This window comes from Athene noctua, chromosome 5 (assembly GCF_965140245.1).
Source record: "Athene noctua chromosome 5, bAthNoc1.hap1.1, whole genome shotgun sequence".
Lineage (NCBI taxonomy): Eukaryota > Metazoa > Chordata > Aves > Strigiformes > Strigidae > Athene > Athene noctua.
In genome coordinates, this window is record NC_134041.1 from 47,064,340 (window position 1) to 47,092,224 (window position 27,885).

At 39.1% G+C, this 27,885-nt stretch overlaps 1 protein-coding gene across 2 annotated transcripts in view; it reads left to right on the forward strand.

The window, feature by feature from the left end:
* WDFY4 (WDFY family member 4) overlaps positions 1-27,885 on the forward strand; it is a 145,414-nt gene that overhangs the window by 27,336 nt on the left and 90,193 nt on the right. For both annotated transcript variants that reach the window (XM_074908354.1, XM_074908353.1), the window contains exons 13-29: positions 3,426-3,519; positions 9,676-9,890; positions 10,757-10,869; positions 11,834-12,041; positions 12,317-12,393; positions 13,109-13,327; positions 14,336-14,520; positions 16,980-17,211; positions 19,244-19,395; positions 19,934-20,045; positions 20,159-20,349; positions 21,924-22,076; positions 22,515-22,588; positions 23,433-23,594; positions 25,292-25,383; positions 26,432-26,531; positions 27,347-27,552. In XM_074908354.1, coding sequence (XP_074764455.1) covers positions 3,426-3,519; positions 9,676-9,890; positions 10,757-10,869; positions 11,834-12,041; positions 12,317-12,393; positions 13,109-13,327; positions 14,336-14,520; positions 16,980-17,211; positions 19,244-19,395; positions 19,934-20,045; positions 20,159-20,349; positions 21,924-22,076; positions 22,515-22,588; positions 23,433-23,594; positions 25,292-25,383; positions 26,432-26,531; positions 27,347-27,552 — 2,585 coding nt within the window. The remainder of the gene's footprint in view (positions 1-3,425; positions 3,520-9,675; positions 9,891-10,756; positions 10,870-11,833; positions 12,042-12,316; positions 12,394-13,108; positions 13,328-14,335; positions 14,521-16,979; positions 17,212-19,243; positions 19,396-19,933; positions 20,046-20,158; positions 20,350-21,923; positions 22,077-22,514; positions 22,589-23,432; positions 23,595-25,291; positions 25,384-26,431; positions 26,532-27,346; positions 27,553-27,885) is intronic.

The following is a 27,885-nucleotide window of genomic DNA, read 5'->3' on the forward strand; positions in this document are numbered from 1 at the left end:
CCAGTCACTGAAGTTGGCAGAACTTTTGTTCCCTGAGTACTAAGGCAGACAGTATGTCTGGTCATAGTTGTACCTGTTTGAAGCAACTAGAAGAACCTGCAGTAGATTTATTTGTTCCTTGTGCAAATGATTTAAAAATAGTTATGGAGATGTTTGCTCCTTATCACCACTCTTCAAATTACACTGGAAGCTTCTGGTTAGATACTCAGTGCTGGGGAGAGGACTTGGTGGCTCAGGAGGAATGAATACTCTTTTCAAAGTAGATCTTCCTAGCCCCATTTGGGAGAACATGGGTCAATGTTCAAAGGATGTATGGAAGGTGGTGGTTGTGAGAAGTTTTAGATTGTGTGTATAAGAGAGGCTCAGGGAAGATAAGGGAGCAAGAGTAGGTTAGTGCTCAGGAGGGTGTGTCTCTGTCTTCTGCTTTCTCAAGATACTAGATCTGAAACATAAAGCAAGTCTTCCTAGGTCCTTGTGTTGTTTTGCCTGCTGAGCTGTGAGGCTGTGCAGTAAACTGAATGAATAATGCTTGTGGAGAAATTAATCATGTAGATTGGGATCCATTTAGTTCACAGTGTCTGGTTTGGGATAGTTTGCTTTGATTCTGGGATTTGAAGGCATAAAAGGAAGCCAGATTAGCTAGAGATGGCTGGAGAGTGTCCAGAAGTCTATGCAAACACAGCAGGGGAACATGTACCATCAAGCTGTCAATCTTTAGGTCCCACAGCCTGTATCCTTTTCCAGAAGTAAATTTTCTGAAAATAAAAATAAGAAATCACGTTCCCAGAGTTTCTGCAAGCCTGTGGTTCCCCTGATGCAGCTTCCTCTTAGCGGTACTCCACGCTCACACTTCCTCCCGAAGAAGGCTTCAGCTTGAAATAGGAACTTGAAAGCAGTCAGTGTAGGTGGCCTGTGATGCCCCATCCTGCAACATGTATTTCACATCCTCAAAGAGGGGGAAAGGAAATGATCTCACAAGAGCCTGTGACTAAGACACAGGAATATCAGCATTTTAACTGGACAATATTCTAGCCCCTTACACTGTCCTGTGGTCAATCATGCTGTAAGCTGCTGAGTCACAGGGGAATCGACCCTTTCATTCCCAATGAAAAACAGCCCTCTGTGTTCCTGCTCCTGCATTAATGTTTGAAATACCTTCTGTGACAGATGGGGTCTCTATTTTTCCTTTTGCTCCTGGTGATTAGAGATACCTTGCTGCAAGCTATGTTGACTGAGGATGATATCTCTTTGGGAAAGAAGCCCCTCTTCATGCCCACCCTAGCAGAATGGCTGCTGCAGCGCTGTTACCAGAGACTCACTGTGCTAATGGCTCTTCAGGTTCTTTGCAACATCTCGTTTTGTCCCTCTTATTTGTCTTATTTTTAAGTAGTAAAAACCCAGTGCAAAGTGGGTTTAGGATTCACACCATGATATTGGTGGGGTAGATGGAGTGGAATCATGGGGCTGGCTGGATAGGTCTGAGGCAGAAGTGGGAGAGATGGGATATTTGCAAGATTGGGGAGTTGGTACATGAAGACAGCTTTTGTACAAAGACAAGCTAGAAAATGAGGGCCTCTTGGAAAACTACAGAGAAGACTGGAGATAAGGATTATATAATATTCTTAGAGTGGAGCAAGTGTACAGTGCTGGCAAGGAAGCTGAGGTGTAGTTCAGTACCTCTGGATTTTTCTTCTTTGTTCTTCCTTCTTAACAGCCCTGAAGAGTGCTAAACCTGCCAGGCAGTGCTCAAAAATAAGAAAACATCTAATTTTAGTTATGGCAATGTCTTAACCATTTCATGATTTTATATATTTTTAAAAGATCACTTTCTATTACTGTCTTCTGATACTCACATTTTGTTAGCTTACATTTTACCTTTACTACACATTATATTTCTCTATATGAAGGAAGATTCTGAGGTTCGGAAGAAACCGTATTTCTTCAGTGCCTAAGTCTTCTGGAAGACTGCTGTGTCCTAGGAGAACTGGACACACTGCCTGGCAATGTATTTTTACAGTGCTAGAGATGGAAGTTTGATTTAAATCAAAAGTTTGGGAAGTCCTTGAATACATCAGCTTAGGCTAAAAATGAACTTGCTCTAGGGAGCACAGCTGCAGCAGGAAAACAGACTGAAATTTCGATTCTATTGATTCTGTTTGGTCTGGATTTTTCTCTTTAAAGGTGGGGGAGATGAGAGGAGAGCATATTTTCAGCATGTACTTTTTTCTTGTTTGACATTTAAAAACTCACCCACATTCACGTCAAGTACAGGTATATGTGTCCACACTGGAGCCACTGCAGTAAGTATTTATACCAGATATGATTTTGATTCATTACACAGAAAATACTGCAGATGAGCGATTTCTGTGAAAGTATTTCTTGAGGGTGCAGTAAGAATTATTTGTCACTGTGTGGCAGTGTGCTACACATTACTTGCTGCTCGGATATATTAGATGAGCCTTTTTTGGAAATGGTTAACATGTTAATTACAGCCTCTTTACCGTTCTTTAGGTCCCTTGTAAAAGTTTGGGGGTTGTTTTATGCTCAGTCTTACTTGTACCCTTTGTTTTATATCGTCCATAAAGCATATTGGTTTATTTTTTTTCAGTTAAATTACAGCTGATAGATGTTGCCTTTGCTTTTCTCATGAGATGTATTTGGGACAGTTTTTTGGGACAGTGCACATCACAACTCCAGTTTAGAGGTGCACCCAGAATTGCTGATGATACACTGAACATGACAAGCCTGCAGTGTCTAAACTTGACTTACTGCTATGCTGTGGCTTCATCTTTGAGATATATTTGACCTCTAGACTGCATCATGGGATAAGCAGATCTCTGTGGTAACTTGGATGCCTCAGTTCCTTCCCATGCCTGAATGTACGAAGGTGATATGTGGCAAAAATGAAAACTGCTGGGGAAGCACAGATGTTTAACTTCCTTTTATTACTTTAGGCAGATTCTGGTGCTGGAAGGGAAGAGTGGCATACTGATTTTGTCAAGGCTCTCTCACCTGTGCTTATTGCTATTATGGTTTGAAAGTATTGAAGCTATTGTCTGTCCAAAGTTACAAACTGCTTGAAAATAGAAAATATAACACTAACTCTGGGCTGATGCATCAGGGAGATCCCTTTGGTTGTCTGTTTTCTGTACTGTAAGCGCCTTCAAAGGCAAAGTTTGTTTCAAGAGGCTGCTGCACATCTTTGAATGTGCAGGTGTGAGCTCATAGCAGGTTATGTCCTGTGTTTGTTACTCTAAGGAGGCTTCCAGCTGTTTCAGGTCATCTGTATTGTTTGCTTAGTCTCAAATGCTGAGCCTGGTTACTGCTGGTAGGATTTAATGCTGTACTCCACAGGAACGTTGTTGGACCCTCTTTGCTGTTTTTAATTATAATTATGATAAGTCTTATGTGTCTTTTTCCTTCAGGGGAGAAATGAGAGACTGTGCCATTGTACATCCAGGTGCTGTCTGTGTTATGGTGAGGTTGCTGCCAAAGCTGTACAAAGAAGGACACTCTCAGGTGAGTCTGAACATATCAAAGTGTCATCTAAACAGTGTCTGCTCCTTTTCTGTAGCTTCATTTCCAAGAATTACTTTGCAGGTGTGGAAGTACTAAAATTTACCTAGAACACTGGTGGGAGAAACAGTGCAAATTTCACTGAGACAACAGATACAAGAACAACAAAGGCTCTTGGCTATCAGTTTGACTGTTTCTATACCTGTTTTATGCAGTGCATGGTCTTGGTCCCAGAATATTTACTGCAAATGCGCAAGTGTAGAAGTCCCTTGAAAATTGTTTAAAATATTGCTAATAGACCTAGCTACCAGAAAAGTCTGGCTCTTTAGGCCTAATGGTCCATAAACTTTCAATGCAGCTTAGAATCTGCTTTGCTTTGTCAAACCTTCCATACACAAAGCCACTCTGAACAAGCATATTGCCTATATTGTATCTGCTATGTGGTCTGAATACAGCTAAAGTACATATGGAGGGACTGAAATAAAACCAGATTGTTCATCCAGAGTTATGGAAGGTGGGAATGCAACTAACTGCTGGCACATCCCAACTCTGTGTAGCAGAACCAAGCCATCAACTAGTGAGATTTTGTTAATTACAGTAATTAATTTCTGAAAAACAAGTAGAACGGTTAATTGGATGAGAGAGTGTCATCAAGAAACGATCGGAGTTGGCTCTAGGGCTGAGCTCTATGAGAGAGAAAGCCTCTCAGTCCCTCAGTAGATGGCAGTATTCTTAAAAATATGAAGGACTAGAGCACAAGTCCCTGCAATTTCAGTTATATATTTAAGTGCGTTCATCTTTTCTTCCTTTCTTACTCCTTTTCTCTTGGTCAATAAGAAATGATTACTGATAGTACTTGTTTAGTATTGCTGTTGTGAATAGGATTGCCTTAGGTAAAATGGGACCACTGTTATGCAGGGTCTTGAATCAGACTGTGGCTAGGAGTTAACACATGTTCTGAAGAGTTTTTCATTAAATGACCCACAAAAGGGATAGAAGAAAATTAGAACTTTTCTAGATAATTATATTTAAAAGTGGTTGAGAGAATGAATGGAAACTCATGTCCCATAGCTTGGGCAGCTCACTGGTGCTGCCAGTGAGTGACACAAAAAGGCGGACTTTAGTACACTTAATCATAACATATACCACTGCTTGAACCCTTGTGCAATGAGATGCTACTTGGAACATGTGAGTCAGGCAAGATCTGATGCAAAAGGTGGACCTTAATGGTTAGTGAAAAGGACCTACTTGGTAGAGGGATAATGACTGAAGGAATTTATCTTGAATAGATATATTCTGTCCCAAACAGGGTACTATTCTTTAGTTTTAGTTTTAGTGCAACAGTGTTTGACAAATATATGAGAGATTAAATAATTTCTTTGTGGATGAAGCTTTTTTACTGGAGACTTTCATTCAAAAATCTGAAGGGGATTCTTGCTCTGAGTTTTAAGACTAAGTCAAATAGTACACTTCTTAGGAGCAATGGTCAAGAACAGACAGTAATTCATCTGCTTGGTTTAGTGTTGTGATAGATCTTTTAAGACCAGGTATTTAGAAGTAATCTGGGAAAATCTTTGAAATCAGTTCGGGTCATGTGCAAATCCTTTGCTTTCACAGAAATGCCAACAAGGAAGCACTGCTTTACAGAAACATTAATTGAACTCAGTAAAATTAAGGTACTTTCATTCTGACCCTCAGAGATGATATTCATTTCCCGTCAAATTTGTAGCTTCTCAATGACCTTTGTCAGACCCAAGGAGTAACAAGCAGAAGCAATGTTGAGCCTGTCAGCATAGAAAAAACAGCAACAGACAGTAAACGAGGTGGTCTTACACTTCAGCCCTTTCTTCTGACTATCTAGAATGACAATTAAAAACTGAGAATACATTTGTGGTAGTATATGACTGACATTCCTAGGTATGATAAAAAATAATTTGAATGTCATATGGGTATGTAAATTTGCTTTAAAGCCTTAAAACTCCCTAAGAGACAGTCTTTGAGTCAGTAAATTGTATTTAGAAGATACTGTTCATGTTCATCCATGGGACTGGTACTAAGCCAGTTCCTATCAGACTGTATACAGCTTGACCAAGTACAAGGTGGATTTCCCTTTTATTAATATGCTGCCTGTTCAGTGATGAAAGATGACATTGTCGCATGTTTCAAAAACTAAGTAAAGCGAGACAGGTTAACATCCATTTTAAATGTGGCTCAGGGTATTCACAGGGGGTTTTCTACCTCCAAAAGAAAGAAATTTCCCCTCAGACATCTCTCATCTTTGTCTGGCATTTGGAACTATGACTTTTAAGACTCAAACCATGATTCAGTTCTGTGTCATCATTCTGGTATGTTTCTTGTGAGTACAGACCAAAAAAATCCTCACTTGATTAATTATGTAAATTACCTATATTTTTATTAAAAAATATTATTGCTTCCACAGCTGGATTTGTCCTTTCTGTTTTTATCCATGTCTCTCCTACGATGAACTGCTGTCATATTCACTGTTGTAAAACTAAAACATTGTGCATCAATAAGCACTCTGTACCTTTTTAAAAGACCTTTATCCTTATGTTAAATTTAGCCTAAACTAGTTGTTTCACTGTAGATGTTAACAGCGTAACACTTTCCAAGTATTTGTACTTAAAAATGTAAATTCTTTCTAAACTGAAAAGGTCTCCGACATAGTTACATATTGCCCACAGAACATTTGAGATTTGTCTGCCTTTAGATTTATATTACTAATGTCACTGCTAATGTAACTGTTAATATCACAGTGAATTCCTAAATTACTGCACTGCATTATCTGCACAAGGAAATTCTTCAGGTATTTGGCCAGAACTTCATCTCCCTTTGTGTTGTTTAGCCAAGGCTTTGGCAGAAAGGAAAGGAGAATAGAACAGAACTCTGGTAGGAGGAAGGAGACTAGAAACACCCTGGCAGTGGATCCTCCAGCCTGCACTGGTGGCTGAAGGTCAGCTCTTTCCCCTGAGCACTTTTCTTCAGGCTTTGCTCCAGCCTTGGCTCCTGGGGGATTTTCTTTGCTGAGCCTGGTTACAGCACAACATTTTTTTTAAAAGAAAATGCACAGCCTGTCTACATGTTCTTTTCCAAGGTTATTTTGGGGCTTTTAGTAAGAAGTTTGTTTGTTCATTGATCAACCCAACTTCTGAAGCTTTCACTGTTTATACAGACCAAGCAATTTTCTTCCTGTAGTTCCAACCCCACAGCCTGCTCTTTCATTTGTCCCGTTTCTCTTGCTGTCCACTTTCTCCTTAAAAAGCAGACAGTACACTAAAATCTTGGTAACATACCCTGGATTGAAGAGACAGGAGATCTGCCAAAAATCTGTGGCTAACTATGCCAAAGATCATGTAATGATATCTTTTATAATGTGGCACACAGTGACAGCTTTGCCTTTCTCTCAGGTGTCTGTTGAACATAGTATTATAGCACTGCACAGTAGCTTAGAAAAATGAGGAGACACTGCATTTTGCTAATACTGTGGGGGAAAAAAATCTTGCAACTGAATGTAATTTGGTGAACAAGAGGTCTGTCAGACCACCAGAATTAGCAAAAGGTTTCTTAACATTACAAAGAGATTTTGTTGCTTGACTTCAAATGGTCAAGACTTGCTAGTGTATTTTCTCTAGAAGACAATAGTAGCCCTGGTGGGAGGAAAACTCGGTAGCTTCTCTTACACACAAGCTGTACCAAGGGGAAGTGTGAAAAGCCTGATGGAGGTGATAACATTTATGTGGGGCATTTAAGTAGAAACAGTTCACACAGTTCATAGTGCTTTCTTCCCTGTCTACTTGTAAAGAATGCATGAACACAAGTTATTCTGCAACTTCTTAAAACCCAGTTATATAAACTGTCAGCTAATTAAGTTTTACTTGTTAAGGTCAGTGGGTGAGAGTTAATCTGCAAAATATTGTAATAGAATGGGAACGTGCTGGCAACTGGGAACTGTGCATCAGGAATTTGAGGAGTCATAAATTTATGAATTCTTTATTTTACATAACATTAAGGGAAAAAAATTGTACGGATGATTTTCAGAAGCAACTCAAACTCTACAGGCAATGGGTTTTAAGCTGATGGATGTGTACACTTTCTTTTGAAAGCATGACTTTAAAATCCTAGGTCACTCAACTTTTTGAAAGTGCTACTTTTGATGCCTTGATTTCTAAATTAGTAAAACTAAATCTCTATGATATGTTAGGAAGTTAATTCTAATGATCTATTTCAAGTGAGAGGTGCTCTGAGATTGAAAAGTAAGTTTGCTTTTTGCAATTGCACACAGAATTATTGCTGTATCATTCTTAAACCTAAGGAAATTAACATCCTTTTGCAGTGAACCCACATTGCCAAAGGTTCAGTGTTTTTGCACATCTTGAATGTAACATAATCATTTTGAAGACTAATAACAGGGAATTAAATTCAGATACCAAGTCTTGAAACTATGGGCTCTTAGGAGCAAGAATCTGGGAACTACTTAAGCAGACTGGGTAAATTGCTAGGTGACATTTTGCCCTTAAAACTAATCTGAGGCAGAGCTGTGAGCCCAACTACATTCTAACTGCACCTTCAATATCCTGATTCATGGTGCAAGTTATATGTGTTAGGAAAATCAATCCATGCATATAGAAACATACAACCTGGTTTCTTGGCCACCATTAATATTTCCATTAAAATCTCATTTTACTGGAACTAAGGTCCATGAAAGCAACACATTTTATTCAAAACAAGGCAGTACTGGTATTGACAAAGCTGCTAAGCTAATGAAAACAATCAATTTTTTTGTATGCCATTATGCTTTTATTGGATTTATTTTGAAGTAAACCAGTAGGTTCATATAGTCAAAACCTGTGTCCTTCTTTGTTTTCTCATGGTTTTATATATCTACTTTCCTATCCAGTCAAAAATGGAGTAAAATATAATTAAAAGAACCCAAAAGTCATGAGTGAGGTTGTGATACACTGTAAGTGTCTCTGAAGAATATCTCAGTCTGGTGGATGATTTTTATACGGAAGGAAATGCACAGCAAAACTTGTGTCACTGGGAATGAAAAGTCATTCAGAGAGAAGAAAACGCTATCCAGAAAACTTGCCCATCAGACATCAAAAATAGTAGTTGAGTTTTACAAAAACAATACGCATGTTTGATGTGCTAGTATTATTGTCTAAGTATTGCAAGTGGGGCTTTTGTTTGCTGAGCACGTTGAAAGCAAATTGCTTGTTGACTTTGAAATTGTCCTGTCCTGGTTTTGTTTAGTCTGGATGCAGAAGAGCTGAATTCCTCTTTACACATAATAAACTAGGTTATTCTGAATCCAGTGAAGGTGCTTTTCATTCATGTTATAAAATCAAATCCCAATATCCTGATCTGTGTGTCTGCCATCATTGTTGTTCTTTTTTAAAAAGTCTGCATAGATATTTCCTAGAAAAACATATAAGAAAGCTGAAGAGCTCCCGGGGGTAGGGAACAGTTTGTCTTTGTAAGATTTGTGTTTAAATATGTGATGCACAGTAATTTTTGTGTGAAATCTTGTTAGGTTAATGGAGTAGACTCCATTCCTAATTGGGAACAAATTGCTGTAAAGATAATTTATGAGAATTGAGATACTTCTTTAAGACCATTAAGAAGCAATAGAGTAAAGCTTCAGTTCAGCAAAACTTGTAGAGAAATGTTTAAAATTAAGTGAGTGTTTCATGGCATTGCAAGATACAGTTTTGTTTAAGAACAGTGCTTTTAGAACTAAGTGTAGATCATGTCAGTATGACTCTCCATGAGGTTAATGTTAAATATATGCTGAGTTACTGTGTTGGTCTTGGAGTTTATGCCTAATACCCTGCCCTTGGTGGTGGTCCCTTCTCTTAAATGACAGCTGATTGCTCTCTTCCTTCACTGCCAGTGTTGTGGCAGGAAAACTCAGATGTGGATGGCCGAGCAGCTACTCAGATGGATATATACACACTCTTCAAACTGTGGAGCTTTATAGAACAGCCATGCAGTTGCACTTTAACCTCTGGCCTTAGAGGCTTCTTTTCTGGGCCAGATTTTTAAACAGAGATTTGACAATTAAAAAAAACCAAACAACCATCAGTCACTATGTACAGTTTTAGTTCCATCCCACTGATTTAATTTCTGTGTCCATTTCAGCTTTCACAGGAAATCCAATGTGCTGTGGTTGATCATATCCAGTCCCTGGTGAGGTCAGAGAAGAGCCGCCAGGTGATGTGTGGATCTGGCTTGCTGAGTGCCATCATAACTTCCTGTCAGGATGCCTTCCGCAATGAGAGTCATCCACTGCATCTGCCCCTCACTAGAGTGTTTGAGAAACTTGCATCACAGGCTATTGAGCCAGATGTGTTAAGGTATCAGATTGTATCTAATGGAACCAATTTGCTTTAGTGGTACAAATTTTTTGCAAAGTGTGTGTAGTAATTAGATACTTTGTGTAGTACTCTAATTCAGCAAGACGAAGCCTTTGTTTCAAGTCTCAGTTAATGCTGCTTACATCTTGATCACAGGATATGTGTAGGGAATGACTTACTGAAGATGGTGTGAGTCTGTAGTGTTCTGCTGCATCTTCTCTGCAGGGATTGTAAAGCTATTTATGAATGGTCACTAATTAAGTAATTGCAAAACTAGGGTTATTCTTTCCTGGTGCTCATATGGAGAAGTTTGTTTTCTGAAGAGTAAAAGTGACTTTCTCTTAGCTGAGATCCACAACAATGAAAGATGCACAAATAGAATATGTAGTCTTGTTTCTCAGTCTTTGTTTCTACTTCGAGGGTGTACTTTCTTCTTTAATGCTAACAAATGTTAGGCATGAGATTACCTAGACTATCTGACAGAGATCAGAATGCAGATGAAATTGGATATGCAGTGGAAGTTTGGTTTTCTTTTACTCAAAAATAGAACAGAATTTCTTAAAAAAACCCAAAACAAACCATAGATTTTTCTCTGAAAAATTAGTAATATTCAAAAGTATTGCTGAAGAAAATAAACTTTTTTTTTTTTTCAGTAGTGTAAAGCAAAACAAATATTTGTGATGATACAATGGAAAACATTCCTTCTGTTTTAGGATGTCTTTAAAACTTGGTATCCAGTAAGAAGGTTGGTCTCCAGAGGGCTTATCTGTATTTGCATGGTTACTATGACTCCAAAGTGTCTGGCTTGATTGTTTTCCTTTCTTTTGGTTGTTTTTTTGTTTGTTTGTTTGTTTGTTTTATGTTAGGCAATTTCTTTGGTTGGGAGGTTCTCCACCACTACCTTCCAGGCCCAACACAAACAAAACCAAGGTCCTTTCATGTCAGAGGAGTGATTCAGCTAATCCAGCTTGGAATGAAGGTAAGCACACAATGAACAGCCTGTTGCTGATGGAGTGACAGGGTTATAGATGTGTCTGTAATGACAGGAAAGAGTTGGAGTAGGTTGCTCCAAGACAGTCACAATGAAGGTGGAGTGTGCCTGGATGTTTTAGACTGGGTATTGCCCAGGTTGGGTGGTACTTGACCAACACTGAGAGCTGATATAATGACCAGCAGGGTTCAAATTATAATACATGTACTCAAGCCAGATGCTGATATAGACTCGGACTTTTCTGGATCAGACATGGAAGTGGTGTATAAAAATACTAATCATATTCCACAAACCAAGGGGAGCATCTCCTCAGTTTGCAGAATGTTTTCCCTGTGGTTTATAGCTAGAAATAGAATAAAGATGTGAATAAAGAGCACTGCTTCTTGTAATCCCTAGGGTATCCTAGTAGTTTGCCTAGCTTATACAGGCCATTTTCCATCCAAGTCTTTCTCTGTTCTAACATATTTTGCAGGTGAAAGGCTACAGTAGTAGTATTTGGTGCTTAAACTGTTCTGATGCCTATGAAACACCAGATACAGCATAGTACAAATTTGGGTCTTATATTCTTTGCAGTCATTCTTGAGATCCAGTTCCACATGTTAGTTGTAACTGCTCTGTTATGGCAGAATTGAATGGTCTGTGTGTAAGAAAAATGGAGCCAGTGGGTCAGGAACTTTTTTACTAGAGGTGAAGTTTGGAGCTGCCTGAAGATATGGGAGGAGAAAACATGGCTATCACTTCTGTAAGCTCATGTCTCCTGCCAGCCTTCCATTTTGAAATTCCTTCAGTGCAATATTTCTGTGTATTGCTGAGGATTTATGCAGGTTGCTGAGGACGTGTTATGTGAAGAGCATGCAGTTCTTAGCAGTGATGAATTGAATACAGGCAAAGCCTCTGGTTGAAAAAAGTATTGCAGACACCCATCTGGTTAGGCACTATGTTGATCTTATAGGTTCAGAAGAGGACATGGTGGACAATAAAACTGATCCTCAGACAGTTGTGTCCGTCAGCAGCTCTTCTTGGGTGTCTAAGGGATCTGCATTGGCACTCCGGACTGCAATGAGTCTCATCTCCATGGCATCACCTCGAAACTTCCAGCTTCGCAGCACTTCTTTGGCTCCATCGTTTGTGGAGTTTGACATGTCCATGGAAGGATATGGGTATTGCTGCTTTGCTTTTTTTCTTCACCTGCTCTGCAGTCTCTGAATCTTTATTCTAGAAACAGCAACCGATCACCACTCTGTCCATCTTAATCAATCCTTGTGCCCCATTGCTGCCTTCCTTGCAGCAATGTTGCCAACCTATTTTGTTATTGTCTTATTGCTGATAGACTAGGCTCTGCCTTGCTATCATGATTCTGCAGTATTAAGTCACTGGTGACACTGAGGGTTGATTTAACCTTTTTGATGAATGGGTGCTTGCTTGTTTTTTGTAGGTGTTTATACCTCCCTACCTTGGCCACTGTCATGGGACCCAGTGCAGAGCAATCTGTCTCAGGAGGAATTGGCATGGGTAAACACTTTGACTCAACTGAAGCTTCCCGAAGGCACTGACTTTTCAGCCCTACTGAAAGCATTCAGCATCTGTAAAGAATAGCAGCAAATAAGCTATGTATTTCAATACATTTCTGTCTCTATGTCCCATTCCAGCTCTAAGCTGTATAACTCAGACTGCTCACCAAAATGCAGTATCAAATGCAACTTAATAGTGTAGTGCATTAGCATTAACATTAGAAATACTAATTTAAAGCAGGCTGCTAAGAAAACAGTCTTAACAAGTAAGAGCCACCAGATTTTAGGGTAATTTCCCACAGAAGGAATAGAAACTGTCACTTAATATGAAATAGGATTCTGCTATAGATCAAAATCCTCTATTGGATGAACTGGGAAATGGCTGTAATTCTTGCTTCCTGAATTATGTGAACTTTGAAAATACTTGTTTCTGGTTCAGTGCATCCCAATTGATGAACTCCGTGTCATAGAGATTTAGTAGTCATTTCTCATCAGTCAATTTTAGGTCATTTATACCTGTGCACACACTCATATGTGTGGTCTCTATGATATTGAAGATAGGTAGTGAAATCTAATAGAACAGAACAGAAATATAACCTTACATTCTAATGCTGGTTCTTACATGCTTTGGGCTACAAATGAAATAAGGAAGCAGTTTGCTAATGTCTGCGCAGGGAAACCAACTTCCTTACTGCCTTTTTGTTTTCTGTCTGCAGGCACCAGAATGTTCCCTCCCTCAAGTGGCCTGACACTCTCCTGCTGGTTTCTAGTTAGCAAGTTTGGTTTGGCGCACAACAGTCACCCACTCCGTTTCCTCACGGTTGTGAGACACATGTCAAGAACAGAGCAAGAATTTGTTTGCTTTTCAGTAAGCTTTGTCCCGCAGGACCTTTCTTTGGTCATTTCCACAGAAGAAGTGGAATTCCAGCTGCTCGGTAAGGCTCTTCTCAGTCTGGCTGCAGTGCCTGTGTCCTCTGATTATCTGGAATTTTTCATTAATAAATTCCTCTTCTTATAAGTACCCTGGACATTAATAAGACTTTTCAGTTTTCTTCTGACAGCCTGTTGTGTTTATATTTCTTGGTGATATTTCAGTTTCAAGTTTGCTGTAGGCATTGAGAATTATTTTGTGGCCTGGAATATATGACAAAAGTTACAGATTTTCTAAGAAAAACTTTTGAGTGTCGGTTATATGGCTGTGTGCAGTTATGGGGACTTCACTTGAACCAGCTCATTCCTGCCTGTTCTGTGTGGCAGTAGGCAGGTTTGGAGAGTTGGACCAAGTTTGGGAGTGATTTAGCTTCGTAATCAAACAGCTTATTTCCTCTCCTCACTTTTAGAATGTTTTCTATCAAGCCAGTCTATTAATCTTTTTTCATTGTTGAGATTTATCCCTTTCTTCTCATTGAATACAGTAGGTACTGCAGAGGAGGTTGGGAACAGAGTGTGAATAGTAGCTGGGATTTTTCAAGCACAGCTGACATTGTGAGTGCTCTGATTCCCATAGAAGATGTTAAAAATCCCAGCTTGCCTTTTTTAAATAAAAACTACAAATTAATGTACAGAGTTGTATAATCTCATGAACTCACTAGGTTATTTGTTTCTGTGTCAGCTAGCTCAATGAATATCCTGATGGGTTCTCTTCTTAGAGAATATGTTGGCTTTATCCTGGTTCAGTCCAGTTTTGCAGCATTTGAGGCAGCTAGCAGGTATTATTTGGGAGTATGGCACATTGTATGCTGGAGGGATATTAAGAGTTGTGCAGGTCTCAGGTTCTGATAATAGATGTTCAGGGAATGTTTTAAAGACATTGAACAGGATAGCACCAAGTCATTTTATACCCAGAGAGACTTGTTCTTCATGTCACATTTGATAGTTGTGTTCCAGAGGCAGGGGAATGTGAGAGACTTTCTGTTGACTGCCCCCTATTTTTGCTGTTACAGATGTCATGGAACCTGAGGGTGAGGTCCTAAATTCCTCTCCATTTCCAGGACAAGTCCAGTTTGGCTGTGGCAAGCTGCTGGTCACTGGCCAGTGGCACCATCTCACAGTGACAGTTGCTAAGGAAGCGAAGAAGAACTGCATTGTGTCAGCTTATATAAATGGTCAGATGCTTGGCTCTGCAAAGGTAGAGGCTCTCTGCATAGATCTTGTGCTTCACATTTGCCTTTTATTACTTTTCATTTTTATCTCCTAGTACACATACACCATGACTTTTCAGTATTAACTTGAGAGACTCAAAGCATGCTGATTTGCAAATATAACACATGCTGTGCATGAGTGGAGTCAGAAATCCATACAAACCAGGGTGTGTTTGTGCTGCTTTTCGGAAGTATGGTATCAGCTTATCCTGATGCTTTGAACTAGTTGCCCTCTACCCCGTCAGCATGCAGGGCAATTTTTAGTGGTGACACTCATCTGACAGTTCGGGTTACCTAGTTTGCAGGTAGCTCAGGGTTATGATGATGAAATTGAGTTGTACCCCTAGGCCAAAATTTCTGAATTGGCTAGTGATTTTGAGGATCTCTCAATTTACACTCAAAATTTTCAGAAGTTGTCAGCTGTAAAATTATATCACAATAAAGTGTGACCAGAGAACCCTAAACGGAAGGTGCTTTGCAAGTTAGGCTAAAACCAGCAAAGGTGATTGCAGGGAACCTTCGTTTTTGAAGAAAGGCCTGGAAAAGTGGAAAGATCATGGAGTAACAAGCTTCTCTGACTGGCCAGCTCTTTGCAGGAGTCTCAAGACTGATGGAATTTCCTCAAGCATCTCACACTGGCATGTTTCAAGCTGTCATCTGCCTGTTATACCTATTGAACAATTAGCTGATGAATCAGTGGCCTTCTTCTCAGTGGCACTCTAAGAATTCAGGAACAGATCGATGTTCTACTGGATTAGTTGTGCAGTGTGTGAGATAGCTCTTGAATTAAATTAATACTTCTTTTTTTGAGTTAATAGAGATTAAATGAATATTTCAATTAGGAGAAATTTGTAAATTTCAATTTTATCAACTCAGTATTTCATTGCAAATGTTGGTGTAGCTGGTATTTCCCCTAATGTGCCATTTCTTATGATCTCTGTGTTGCATAGGAGTCAGTTCTCAAATGGTAAATTTCTCAGGTAGCAGGAGATACCATGAGAAAGCAATCCAAATGCACCTGAAGGGTTCCTAATATACAAGATAAATGAGAAGAGCCCCTGGTTTATATTTTCATTATCATTATGATAATGGTCTTGAAGCTAATCTCAAATCATTTCTGAGATTTGATTTTTGGATTTTGAATGCTGCAGGCTGGAAATGTTGAAAATGCACCCTATTTCTATTGCAGCTCTTGTTGGTGTGGTGTTTTTTTGATTTTGTTTTTGAGTAGAGTCCTTTTATTAATTGAAACTTGTAACCTTGCTCTCTTTCTTCTAGTTCTTATATTTCAAATCAGTCTCAACACATGCAAAGCTCACTTGTGTGTTTTATACTTCCCTTGTAAAAGCAACCTGTTTAATTCCAAATATTCTCTTTCCCATACTTGAGAAAAATGATCTGTCTTCTAAATGCCTTTTGGGACCTATATTCATTTCAGGAATGAAAATTTAATTTAATTTGCTTCCTTCAAATGAGACTGAAAGTCATCAATAAAACTAAGCCTAAGCGTTGCAACTGATTAAAGAATTCAGAGCAAATATATTTAACATACAGTGAAACAGCTCATAATAAATAAAACAAGCCTTTAGTAAGTAAAAGGTTGTCCCAGTGCTGGGGTCTCTGACATGATGCAAGCTTTCATCTTGATGTGTAGGGTGAAGAAAAGATTGTGTAAGAAATTAGAATTGCACAAAGGTTGTTAACAATACCAAAAGCTATTTTTGGGTGGTGGAGCTAGGGGTGTGGTGGAGATGGGTTACTATCTAATACTTGTACACTCAAGTTTCAAGTCCCGCCTCCCAATATTGACCATTCCTGTCTTCTACATCTAGGTAGTCAGAGATCAGTAAATGCTAGGAGTGTCTCATCCTAACAGCAAATTCTTAAAGGCAGGGCTAAACCCTGAAATACAATATAGTTTCTCTCTACCAAAAAAAAATCCAGCTACTCCCTATTAGACCTGTCCACATTTAAATAAAATAATAGACTCAATTTAGGAGGCGGAATCCTTATTTTGAGACCAAAAGTAAATGGTCAAATTTGCTAAACTGTCACTTTCACTGAAGCGAACTGATGTGCTTGGACACTGTTAATTCTCTAGGTGTCTAGTACAAGGTGCAATCTGTAACTCGGCTTTCTGTGTCGAAAGTTAGAGCCTGAGTTATGAAGTTTATACCAAGAAAAAAAAATCTGGGGTCAAGATAGGGATTTTCTTTGCCAACACTTGAAATTTTTTTTGAACAAAAAGTAGTCTTGAACTTTCCAAAATGCTTATGTTTGTGATACTTCTGAAAGTCCAATTTCTAAACAGTAGTTGATAACTGTGTTGCACAGCTGACTGAGACTTCATTGAGGAAAGAGGTGGCAGGCAGTAACTTCCAGGGACAAGACTTTAAAGCACCCCAAGTGTATTGGGTCCCCTCAGTGAATTCTTCCTCTGTTGCAGATGCAGTACCTCCAGCCTTTACCAGGTAGCTTTATTTCCATGGAGCCCTCTTCCTTTATTGATGTCTATGGGTACATAGCTACTCCTCGAATTTGGAAACAGAAGTCCTCCTTGACCTGGCGCCTTGGCCCTACATATTTGTTTGAAGAAGCCATCTCTGTGGAAACCATGGAGGTGATTAATAAGCTTGGCCCACAGTATTGTAGCAGTTTCCAAGCAGTACAGCTCCAAGGTATGTCATAATTCTCATATTCACCATTATTTGTCTGTCAGGGCAATGGTTTTTTTTATTTATTCTTACAATCTGCTATTAGTATTCGAACTGTGCCTAGAGCTCACTTTAAAAGCCTGGTACTCTGTGTTACTGAGTGTCCTACAAGATTATAGTAAGATACCACAAGGATTTTGTAACATACTGTAATCTGGGCAGAAAAAGAAGGGCAGGAATCAAGCAGCAGAGAGAGCTGGAGAGTAAAGAGGGATAACATGTTCTTGAGGGGATGTAAGATTGCCACTTCTTGGATAAACACTGAAGCAGCAGCTTTAACTGAGATGTTCTGCATTTATGTTGCTACAGATAAAACATGGCAGAAAAAGCAGCAGCATCTTTAATTGCAAATGGCTGCAGAGTAGGAGGTAGCACACTGGAGAGAGGAGTAGGGGAATAAGTTACATTCCATTTAATGAAGAGGCTTTTTAACTCAAGTATACTGTTAGCTTCAATTATTAAACAGGCAGACAAAACATTTCAGTTATTGATTACTGTTTGTTCAACAAGTAGTGCATTCACCTCTGTACTAGAGCTTGGGATGAAATGGGATGGTCATCTCCCATTTGAAAAGAGAAGAATAATCTCATCTGGTGATATTCCAGCCCAAAGCAAAGTGAAAAGACTGGCTGAAAGTACTCCTTTAGAATGCTGTCTATCTAGATGAAAAAAAAATCTCTAAGGAAATCATAGGAGGGGGTTGTTGAAAGAGAAATTATATCAAAATACAGACCTAAAATAAAATTATTATCAGTAGAAGTCAGAGGGATTTGATTTCTGAAGTGCTGAGTCTTTCTGAAGTCTGGAGTGCTTGTTCTCTGCACACTGGTCTTCTCAGCTGGACTTCAGTACTAACCATGGATTGTGGCCATCTGACTCCAGCAATGCCCTGATGTAGGGAAATCACAGGGCACTATACAAGATGTGATCTCATCATTGTGAAATGATATCTCAGTCTCTCTCTTCCCACTCCCTTGCCTCTCTTTGTCTTGTTTCGAGGGTGGGGAACAGCAGAGAGGGGAGGTGTTACCTTACATCTCCCTATTCCATCAAAACATCTACAGAAACTTTCCTAATGGAAATTTTGACTTAAGAAAAGTTTCAGCATAAACCCCCAAAATATTATAGTTTATTCCTTTGAATGGATTTAATGACCTTGTTGCAAATGGCAGTTTGAATTGTTTCAAGAGGTGTTGTCTCCCATCTTAACCAGTGTCTCATTGCTTCTCACTAATCATCAGCAGCAGTGTGGAGGCTTAGCCAAAAGCCTTTCCTGAAGAGAAATAGGTGACACAGTCTTGGGACATTTGCTTCTAGTTAATCTTCATGAGGAATATGTGCTAGTTCTTTTTGCCTATAAGGGCTGTTGCACCATCACCAGTAAACAGTTTCATAAATCAACTTATCCCAGTCTATAAAATTGTCAGAAATACAAGATGTATTTTTGAAAAAAGGTACACATAGTTTTTCCAAGTGTAAGCAGGAATCGAAAATTCTTTAAAAAAAAGCGTGTGATAATTTCATACAATCATTAAACTGCTGAACTTGGTACTTTATGGAAGCTCCCCATATGTTGTGAGTTGGTAGCTCTAAACTTTTGCCTCTGTCCTTTTTCTTCCACATTAATACTTGCTCCTATTACCCCTGAGAAAACTCCTGGTAACATGGCCTCTGAAATGTTTTCTTTGCCCAGAAAGGTGGGGTTTTTTTTTACATTGTGTGGACACAGAAAGATTTACTCTCGACTTTTCTGAACTTCATGAGTGGATGTAGGATCTACACAAAGCAGTAATCAGAGGAGTTAAGCCAAGCACATCTCCTAGTGGTGCTTACTGTGTTGCAAACGATGAAGGCTTTTTTCTGATTGTAGTTAAGTCAAAATCAAATTCCTTTCTAAATTTTCATTTCCTCCAGTTGTTTTTCATCTGCCTCTCTCTCATCTCACATGTTGAGCATGTAAAGTTCCTTCAGAGGTTTAAAGTCTCTTTTGTTTTAGGTGAGGACCAGTACAGTGATCATAATCCTACACCTCTGGTGGCAGAAGAGAAGATTTCTTTTGGAATCAATGCCATGTGCTCAACTCTCACTACAATCCAAGATATAAAGAGCTCCTACAATGAAGTGGATGGCCGCCTGATTGCCAAAGAGGTCACAGATTCCCCTCATTTGTCGTAAACATGTTTTTTCTTGTTTCTGATTGGTTTCCCAGAGCAAAGTTTGTGACTTTGTCTTAGTTGCATACCTTCAGTAATTTTTTTTTTTTTCCAGCCTATCTTCCCATTCCTTAACTACATTTTATTTATGGTTTTGTTTTGATCTATGGAGAGGAGTAGATCGGACAGTGTGAACACAATGTTAAAAGCCTTTATTCAAACAATAGAAGCCATAGTTTTCAGGTCTCATGGTAATTTGTTTCAGTCTGGGATTTCTTAATGCCTTCACAATGACGTTTCACATGCTATTCTAGCATTCTTGCCAATTCTAGGCCTACTGACATGTCAAAGTAATGAGGCTGTGGAATATTTTAAGTGCATGAATGTTTGCCCTAAAAATCAACTTTGAAGGAAAAGTGGTTTTCATAGCCAAAAAGTGATAAAATAATCTAATTATTAGACCATCTGCTTGTTACTTTTTCTCTCTGCAGTGCTAACACAGTTTTTCTTAGGATGTCTTTTATCTGTTTTAGATTGGGGTTAACTCTCGGGACAGTTCCACTCCAGTATTCCTAGCTAAGAATATTGCTGGACACCTCTCAGGTTCCTTGCGGACTATTGGGTCAGTTGCTGTGGGCCAATATGGTAAATACACCATGCCTTAATATTTCATACTTTTTAAGAGTTGGACCTCTCTCTGTCCAATAACAGATTTAGTCCATGTAACTTCCTGGTAGAGTAATGCTGCAATTTCCTAGGGGTAAGAGTGTTCCAGTCCTCTCCAGCAGCTACTAGCCTGAACTTTATTGGAGGCCCTGCCATTCTCCTGGGTCTCATTGCCATGGCCAGTGATGACCACACCATGTATGCAGCTGTCAAAGTCCTGAACTCCATCCTGAACAGTAGCCCAATGACTGAAAAACTGATGAGGCACATGCATGGATACCAGGTAGATACTCTTTTGTTCATTCATTCTGGTTACAGTCTTTCCCTTGGAGAACCTTATCCCAAAACCTATCAATGGCAATGAACCAAACATATCCAGGCTATTAGCATTTATGGTTGGAACTTTGTAAGTTACGAGAACTTTAAGAGGGGGAATATAGGAGAGTGCTCTAAATTCTGTACTTACAAGTTCTGGGAACCCCTATAACAGTATATCTGCTGATGGGAAGGTGAGATCAGATGCCTCTTGGTCAGACATGATCTAATAAACTAAATAATCCAGGGCAGCAGATTTGTGACTGACCCACCCTTCACCTTTTACCAACGTACCTGATCCATCCCACAAGAGACCACTTCTCAGACAGGTCTGCTTCCTCCCCTTGGTTCATCCAACCTAAGATTCCTCCTTACAGACTGCCCAGTTTAGGGCTGACAGTGAATTCCTATGGCTCAGTCTTCATTGTGTGTAAGGAATTGTGCTGACATAAATAAGTGCCGTCTGGATTTCATTGATAAGGTCTGTCTTAAATTCACGTTTCAAACCTGAAAGCTGTGCAGTCTGAAGAGCTTGGTTGTATTTAAGCACTATATACATAAAATTGGATGGGTTAAGGTTCAAGTGTGACATTTCAGTTCAGTATCATTTACTTTATGCTGTGTAGGGTAAGCAGAGACTTATGGAACAGAGAACACTCTTTAACAGAGATGGTTCCAAAAGAGACTCTTAACATTAAGGCTTTGTGAATGATTTATTATAAACTTTCCATTTTCCCAATTTGTGAATTGTTCATAAATTGATCCTGATTCATATGAATATATTTATCATACTTAGATATTGCTTGTCCAATCCTTTCTTGTAGGTGAATGCCAGCCTTTAGATTGTGTACAAGCTATTCCTTTTGACTTCATGCTAAAGTGTTCTCTCCATGTGACTGATCATCATGTTGCAATGGAGTGGTTTTGCTCTTTCCTTGGCTGTCTGAACCTTTTTTCTTTTTAACAGACAGCTAATAAAAACATGTCTTGATATGTATTTTCAAATAAATATCTATTCCTCCCAACCTATTCAAAATATAGTGGCTTTCTGAACATTTTTCTCACTCTATCAGGAATCCATTGACTAATCAAAGATAGACTCAGTTGAGAAACTGACAATGTTTCACAGAAATGTCTTTCATTTAAAGAAGTCAGCATTAATTTTTTTTAAACTAACACCATTTGCAATCACCTAAGAATACATCCATGTAGAATAGTGTAGAAAACCTACTGCAGTTATTTACAATTATATTTGTATGTTGCTTTTTGTAAGTTCCATTCAACATAATATGGCATGTATTTTGCTCCCATTCAATGCCACAGAGTTGTCAAACTCCTTCAAAAACTTGCCCTTTCACGTACTGCACAAAATTTTATGCTTGGATGAAATCTTCACTTTTTTCATGATGCTCATGCAAGATGTATGCAGGCACGACTACTACAGCCAAGTAAACTGCATTTGTCTTGAATTAAAAAATAGTTAGATGTTAGTTTATAAATACAAAATTATGTTCATCAGATACTTATTAAGTATTTTTTCAGTTGCTGACCTATCTATTGAAGAGGAAGACACAGCTCTTAAACAATAGGATTTTACAGTTAATGTTCTCTCTGGTGGGCACAGCTGAGTTTGGCTTTGAGTCTTCAGTCATCAAGAATTATAGTGCATTCCAGTATATTCTCTGCAACTTCGAGGTAAAAATGTTAATTTGTGGGTTTGGCTGTATTAAAGATGGCTTTATAATACGAAGTTTGATTTGTTCATATCACCTCCTGAATCCAATACTTGAGATGAGATGGTGTGTGGTGATTTTCCATACTGTGGCTTACCTTGGGAGGTGGTAGCTCCTGGAATGGCAGGTCCTCTGTCACCATGGCTCCTCATTGTGCCCAGGTGCAGTTTCCGGAGTGTTCCTGCAGACCATGAGGGCCTGCTCCTCAGGGCTAGCTAAGGAGCAGCAACTCCTCACACAGGGAGGAATTTCCCGGTGCCTGCAGGTTGTCACTGCAGGAATGACTGAGGGTTTATGATGTTATCCACCCTGAACTACTTGTAACTGTTTCTCTGCAATGGCTTACTGTCCTCTTAAGTTCAGCAGAGCAGTAAAACCTCTGCTTTCCTCTGTCTTTCAGCTTTGGATGAAAGCACCAGAAAATCTTGACCTTGCTCTTTTTTCACACCTTGTGGAGATCTTGCAGTCCTCCAGGTATACAAGCTAGTGTTTGAATCAGAAACATCTGGGACAAGCTCATCTGTAACCTGAAGCTGGAACTGTGAGGTGGATAGGAAACGTCCAATCCTAGGTGGAATCAGTGGACTCTGGGAGTGAATCATTCTCATAATGCTCTTTCAAGGCTGGAGTTAGTGATTTGATGAGCTCCTGAGATGACTGTTGGGCCAGACTGGGAAAAGCTATCTGGTGATCTATTTCACATGAAATCACTACTGTATAATGAAAGTTTAAATGTCTGCTGGGGAGTGGAAATCTGAGTGTTTGAATTGAGTATGAGATAATAAAATAAAATATATAAATGAAGTTGTTTTTAAAACCAAAACACAAGCCAGGAAGACTTTTTTATAACACTGTATTTTCTTAATCAACTATACTAGATACATGGCAGAGGGGCTGAGGAGAGCAAGCTGACAAATATTCCTTTTTTAGATATAGCAGATATTCCTTCTTTTTGGTACCAGAAAGCTCTATACAGAACTGTCTGGTGTCCCTTACTGAGTTTTACAAGAATAGCATTTATTAACACCAACTCACTGCTTGAAAATTCAATAATGTTGTTTTCTTTGAACTCATTGAAATGCAGCAGTTTCCGGGGGAGAGGGCAAATGGGGAGGGTAAAGAACACACAAAGAAGTCTTCAGATCTCCATCACTGACATATATTCAATTTGTCTGACAGTGTTTGAAATGTTGCCAAGACAACATTAGAAGCCAAAGGTGCAAAGTATCAGTGCAACCTGAAAATCCTTTAAAGTGAAACCCAGCAAATTTGGTTCTTTCCAGTAAAAGCTTTTAATAGTCCCCTTGCTTTTTTACAGAGATGGATGTCAGAATGCTGCAGTTGCCTATCAGGTGCAAATGGTGCCAAAGCTCATTTTCCTCTTCAATGATCCTGAAATCAGTAACTCCAGGATCACTGTGGCCTGCACCATTCTCTCCCATCTGTTGCAAGGATACTATAACACAAGGGATGTTCTCAGGTAACCTTTAAGTCTATAGCTTTTTTTCAGTTTTCATGAGAGCTATACTCCTGCCAGTGTTGGACAGAGCTCTATATTAGAACTTTTCTCACCTCATCTTTGGTAGGAACCCCCAGATCTTTGGCAACTGCAGGATCCCCACTGATGGAAAACTCTTTCATGACTTCAAATCAAAGTTCAGTCCAACCTTATATTTGTGTGAAGCTGGGTTGGGTGATGACCCTTACATTGATGGTACAAACAGTTCTGCTGGTATGACTTGGACTACTTAAAGGCTGTACTTGATGTTTGATTTCATTAAAGTCTGCCCCTAAAGTATTGCAATTGCTATAGTATTGCAACTTGACCCCAGTCAACTGTGTACCTAATCCTGTTGGTTTGGCTTATATCCCAGTAACTATCCTTTATGTTCTTGATTTTTAGTCACTTAAGATATGTTAGGATTTAATGAAGCAAAAAATTTAAATCCTTGTTTGCTTTCCACAGAACGTAAGCACTGCTCCATTTTACATTCCCAGCCTCATTGCATCAGCCTGTAAGCCTATGAACTGAGGAAGGTCCACACAGTGCTGACTGTAGCCACCTAACTCCAGGGAAATGCACTGCATAGATGACAGCTCTGTTTTCAAAGCACTTTGTCCAAATAAAACATAGAAACAGAGATCTGTCTCAAACTTGTGGTCTCTGCAGTCAGCCTTTAGCTCTGTTGAAGAGTATGAGCACCTCAAGTAGTTACTGTGGAGTAAGCTAATATGTAAACTTACTGCTTGCCAGCTGTTTTGTGGAATTACCTGTATTCATGTTTCTATCCTGGGTTTGTGTGAGTTAGCCTTTTCTTTTTTCATACATGTGTGAGTAGTGGATTTAGTTTATCAAATCTGCCATGTGGTAAGGAGTGCTAATGAGCATTTTTCTTAAAATATCATGATTTGTTAATCCATGGTAATTTGATTGGTTGTCAGGCCCATTAGTGCTGATAAAAGTGGATAGACAGTCCCTATCCTTCCAGCTCCAGGACAGCAAAGACTATAGCAGGCTTTCAGCAGTACTGAAAGATACTAGGGTTTCTGGTGGTCGCAGACTTTTGACACATCTAATGGAAAATGCTGTGTGGACCATTCCTGCAGAGCAAGTGGTGTTCTGTCCCTTAAGAAATGCCCTTCTTGTGGGCAGGAAGAGGTTATGCGCTTTCACTAAGTGTGTATGTTACATTATCTATCCTTAGAACCAGGTAATGTGTTAAAGCAACTACAGATGAAACGAGGTCACCAGTCCTCCGCCCTGAGTACCTGCTGAGGTTTCTTTGCTCTCCTTATGTGCTTAGAAACCAAGTGGTGGTGACAGTGATATCTGAATGCCACAGACAGTTCATAATCTTTCTATGAACAGAGTGCTTTATTCGGTATTGCTTTCCCCATGGTGAAAGACCTTTAAAATCAAGACATAAAGAGAAAAATGTTTCCATAGTAGAAGAGATATTACTTGCATTTGTAGATAGATGTCCTTTTTATTTGCTTCCTAGGTCATGACCTTTTGCATTCCTATTTCAGCCCTATTTCTGCAGTGATTTAGAATTTCCAGTGGTTGTTCTTAAGAGTCATTATTAATGAATATTGAGATTTGCATGTAATCTTAAAGTAATTAAATGAATGTCTGTCTGTCTGCTGACCAAAACTGTTTCCGTTTTTCTCTGCAAGGATTGGATTGTTCCTTGTTTACACTTTGAAACCTTCTTCTGTGGATGAAAATCAGATTTGCCTGGATGGTGTGGCTGAGATGTCCAGTGAAGGTGAGGAACTACCTTTGATGTATGTGTTTTGATAAATAGCTAAAGTACTTCCCTTCTTCCCCAGGGCATGATGAACTCTAAATGCAACATAGTGCTTCTGCCTCCAGTAGCAGAAAGAGACACAATTCAAATTACTTAATCTGGAAAGGGACAGGTTGCATTGAGGTGACCTGAAATTTTGGGAAAACTTACATAGCTACAAAGACCTGATGTCAAGAGGTGAAGGTGAAGTTGTGACTTGTCACTGAAGTGACAGTCACTGTGTATATATATCCAGGAAGGCCTGACCTACCACAAAAATCTTCTTTTGCTAAAGTAGTTCCCCTTTTGAACTCTCTTCTAATAAACCAGCAGTGCTTTAGCTGCATTGTCCAGAGCCTACACATGTTGGATTTCACAGATATATGCAGAGAAGAAGGCCATTAAATTGAAGTTGCCCCAAAACTAATGTACTGGGCTGTTACGAGGTATAAAATTTCACTTGGCATCCTGGATTTTTGGTGAACGCTTTGGTACACTTATAGTTGCAGCAAGTAATAATAATGTGGAGCCCTGCACCTTTTAAAGTATCTGTGTGTTTATGTCAGTTTTGTGTGTGTGAACTTCCAGTCAGCTGGTTCTTTCACTGTGGTCTTTCAGTTGAGACTATTGGTTATTGCACCTTTAAACAATATATTATATTAAGCAGATACGGATAACTGTAGTTTATATATACAGACATCACAGCTAGGATATGAAAGTTAGATTGCCCATTTACATTTCCCTATCTGGTTAACCTGAGATTATTTCCTGTGGATTATTACTTAGCGTGAATCTGGATGAGTTTTTAGTAACTGAAGAGAGGACTTTGACAATGTAAGCACTGGTCATTTCTGATGTTAGCAGGAATTATGATGTCTAAAATCTGATGTCTGCATCTTTTTACTCTACAAAAGACTGATATAAGTACTTCCACTGGGCTAGTCTCTGCAAACAAGGTTGTTCATCAAAGCAATGGAACATGTGTTTTGTCTCTTCATTACTCTTTATTACTTTCTGATATTTGTAGCCTTAAGCCAAACATCTGGAAAGACAATCTGGCTTCGAAACCAGTTACTGAAGATGTTGTTAGATGTAATGCGCTCAGACAAACTTCATCTGTCCTCCGAGTAAGTAGAAATAATTTAGAAAGGCGTAGGTAAGTGTCTCTGTCTTCTAATTGCCTCTTTGCTGGTGCTTGACCAGGACTAAACATACTGATATTTGCCTAAATATTTGAGTCTCAACAAAATAGTAAGTAAGAGCAGACTGAATTCAGAGCTATTTTTTGTCAGTGATTTATCTGGCATTCACACAGATGTGTGATCAGATTACACATCTGATACCCCTTTTGAAAAAAGTTTAATGTTTTCAGAAAATGTCTCAAAGGAGGAACTCAGATATTGCTGTTTCTTCTGCATTGCAAGGGTTGAAGGAATCCCAGCTGTCTTTGAAAATCAATTCAATCTAATGTGGGATTGCTTGCATCTCTATCATAACCATGAACATGCAGTTACTATAGTTCTACCTTGTACAACTGAAAGGCAGACTTCATAATTCTGGGTGCTGTAACTGTGCATTTTCATTAGTTAAGGTATCTTGGACTTCAAAATTTAAACTGGAATTTTGAATTTTGTAGGTTGAAAGATCTAGTCTGTGATGTATTTTACCTCAGTTATTGATACACACTCTCAGAGCTTCATGTTAATAAGCTTTTTTGTCTGACAGTAATGCAAGGTTGGATTTAGTGGGGATTAAGTGGTTTGACCTGGATGCATGAGTGTTAATCTTTGTAATTCTGTGTTGTAATATGCCTTTAATTAGATTTTTTTTTTCTAAAGAAACTTGGGCTTCTAAATTGTTTAGAGATCATTTTATTTAAAATATGCTTTCTGCCTTCCATGATGTCTTCTTTCATGTGTTTTCATTTCCCTGTTTGCCCTAGGGAACAAGAAGAGACATTTTTGGTGCTGGGACCAGACTGGTTTCTGCTGTTCACGCAGAGATACCTGCACTCTAGCACAGTTGTGCTAGGAATCAAGCTACTTTTGTGCTTCCTCCACAATCGTTTGCTGCTGAACAAATTCAAGGAGGGGATAGTGGCTGGGTGCTGGCTGGAAAACAGCTCTGCAGGGTTGAATATTCTAATGGGTATGTCTTTGTTTAATGCTCCCAAAACAATGCCTTGATCCAGCTCAGTGATAGGAGATCACTGAAGTAGGTGATAGGAGAATTCCCATGGATCTCAATAGACCAAGAATTGATGCTACTTTCTAGGACAAGCTTGTCCTAGTACTTCAAGTTTTCTGCGCTGAACAGTGGAAAACATTGCTTCTCCCTTGCATGATAGTTGGCATTTCTGATTAGCAGTTGCATAAAGAGGGGCCTTTTTGTCTTGTATAAAATCAGGCTAGTTGATAAGCTTGTGAGGTGTTCAGATGTCAGTTTGTGCCCTGAAACCTTCTGTTTCTATAAGATTTGTTC